Here is a 2,500-nt window from a genome sequence, read left to right on the forward strand (position 1 = left end):
GTAGTGATGCGTTTTGTATGGCACTCTGTGGATTCTGGGCGCTGCACAAATAACGTATTGCATTACATGACGTTACATTACATTACATCGATAGTTTAATTAATAGAAATTAACCTCGTTTCATATTCGTGGCTATAAATTCAATTTTAAGCACCCAGTTCATCTTGACATTAAATCGTTTTGAGGCGGTGAATTACATTCGATGAGAAGAAACAAAGGCGACTACTACCGTTCTTTGAACTTTTTATTTTGGCGTAATGTAAAAAGATGAATATAACATGTTTTAAAAATACCCAACACGAAATGATTCGGCTCAAAACCCTTCTTCAATCAATAGCAAAAAAACAGAAGAAGAAGAAAAAACGTAAATACATCACTTTTTATTCCATGCAGACTGCAGAAAAAGCTCATCTTGCCGGCAAATGCGATATTGAAATATCAGGTTTGAGAGTTTTTGCCAAGATGAGGGTCATTTAAATCGATTTATATTTGGAGGACGATTTTTCTGGCCAAATCTTTAATGACGAATTTTTTTCCAGTGAACGACAGTTAGCTGGTTAACAGACCACAGCTTCTAGCAGTTTAATATTTACTTTAATTTTGGCGGCGTTTTTACTTCAAATGTCGTTTAATTATGACAACTCTCAACTTGCCAAAAAAGGTTTGAACACGAGACATCAATTTTTTTTTAAACCGATAGCCATTTTAGTTTATCTGTAGTAGTAGTAGTAGTAGTAGTAGTATTAGTAGTAGTAGTAGTAGTAGTAGTAGTAGTAGTAGTAGTAGTAGTAGTAGTAGTAGTAGTAGTAGTAGTATTTTGTCTCTTGTCACAATGAAGTGTGTTTTCTTTACAGTGTGAACTAGCTTGATCCGAATACTATGCATGACTGAAGCAAGTAGTCAAAAACCACAATACCTATTAATAATATAGACCCACCTGAAGTCAATAGTTCATAACGTTTCTTATATTGTTTTTCTCACACCCCTCCCCCCACCCCTTCCCTACGTCCATTCCCCAACACCCAACCCCCCTCCTGACCACCTTCAACGGCTTTCCAATTATCATGTGTACCATCATCACCAGTGCCTCGAACCCCTGGAGTATACACTGCTGTCTACGATTTTCTCAGATGGATTCAGCAAACTATAGCACAGCACAGCGATTAGCTAATTATGAATATTTTGTGTATGAGTTTGTTGTTAAGGACACGGAATTGTGGCCTATTTTTTTAAACATGAAAAATAACATTTTTACCATTTTGTGGCTGTTCACTGAATATTATAATATAAAAAAATCACTCTGAAGTTGGTCGTGTCATCATTTTTTGTTTATTATTATTACTTGAAAGTATCAAGACTTGACTTACTTGACTTAGATGCCTTTCGCGTCTCGACCGAAAGATCGGGTCGCCTTGGCTGTTTCCAGTATTTCCTGTGTGAGGTGTCTCCAATATTGCCGGTCCTCTGCTAGGGTTCTCAGATTTTCAAGGTCCCCTGCCGTTATGAGACTAATGCTTTGTCCAAGTGTTGTGAGGTTTTTGTTTAGGATCACGGGGAGTGTTGTGATCGGTCTTCCTCTGAAAAGGTTCCCGTGTTTTTGGAAGTATCCCGACATGGCTTGGTTTGCTGGTATGTTTTTGTCCCTGCGTAGTATGTGACCGAAAAGTTGCCATCGTTGTTGTAAAATGTCAAGGGAGATTGGTCTTTCTTTTGTGATCTTATAGAGTGATTCATTTGAGATCTTTTTGGGGTATTTGATGTCCAGTACCCTTCTTAGCTGTGTGCGATGGAAGGCATCCAGATGTTCTTCTTCGGATTTTGTCAACGCCCAAGTGCCGCAGTTATACAGAAGTACCGGTTTTACAAGAGCATGGTACAGTTTCAGTTTGGTTTTTCTCTTTATTTTGTCACCTCTAATCCATACATTGGTGAGTTTACTGAGTGCGGCGTTTGATAGCTGTTTTCTTCTTTGTACATCCTCGGTGTCTCCAATTAGTGAGCCGACTTTCTTTGTTCTTTTCCATTCCTCTTTGTTCCTCGATATTGTTGTAAATTCGGTTTTATTGGCATTGACTTGGAGGTTATATTTCATGAGGGTATTTTGTATGATGTCTATATTTGCTGGTGTTGATCCAATAAAATCGACATCATCTGCATAGGCGATTTCTCTAGGGATTGCATTCTCAATATGAGTCGTTGGTTTTGGAATGACTTTTCGAACTTCTTTCAGAGCGTGTTCTAGTATTTGACGAAGTAATATTCTGGGGTCCGATTATTCGAACGCGTTTTTGCCGTATATCCTTGGTTGTATCTTTGTTCTGAGAAAATCGGATTATTATATTATAAGTATCAAGGAGATTTTAAATTGCGTCTCAATTTTTGTTGTGGATATGCTAGGAATGCGGAATAAATTACTCAATAAGATAAAGGTTATAAAGATGGGTATACGACTGAATTTTTCTTCGTATTAATTTGAGTCAAATGTAAATTTCCGATATAT

General features: G+C 37.4%; 1 protein-coding gene across 1 annotated transcript in view; it reads left to right on the top strand.

Annotated features, from left to right (window-relative positions):
- Positions 1-1,301, top strand: part of LOC144973144 (suppressor of tumorigenicity 14 protein homolog) — a 35,316-nt gene extending 34,015 nt beyond the window's left edge. Inside the window, exon 14 of the mRNA XM_078915247.1 lies at positions 1,085-1,301. Within this exon, the coding sequence (XP_078771373.1) occupies positions 1,085-1,167 (83 nt within the window). The 3' untranslated portion in view covers positions 1,168-1,301. The remainder of the gene's footprint in view (positions 1-1,084) is intronic.
- Positions 1,302-2,500: the final 1,199 nt, after the last annotated feature.

This window comes from Berghia stephanieae, chromosome 5 (genome assembly GCF_034508935.2).
Source record: "Berghia stephanieae isolate SIO BIC M18660-M18661 chromosome 5, UCSD_Bste_1.3, whole genome shotgun sequence".
Classification (NCBI taxonomy): domain Eukaryota; kingdom Metazoa; phylum Mollusca; class Gastropoda; order Nudibranchia; family Aeolidiidae; genus Berghia; species Berghia stephanieae.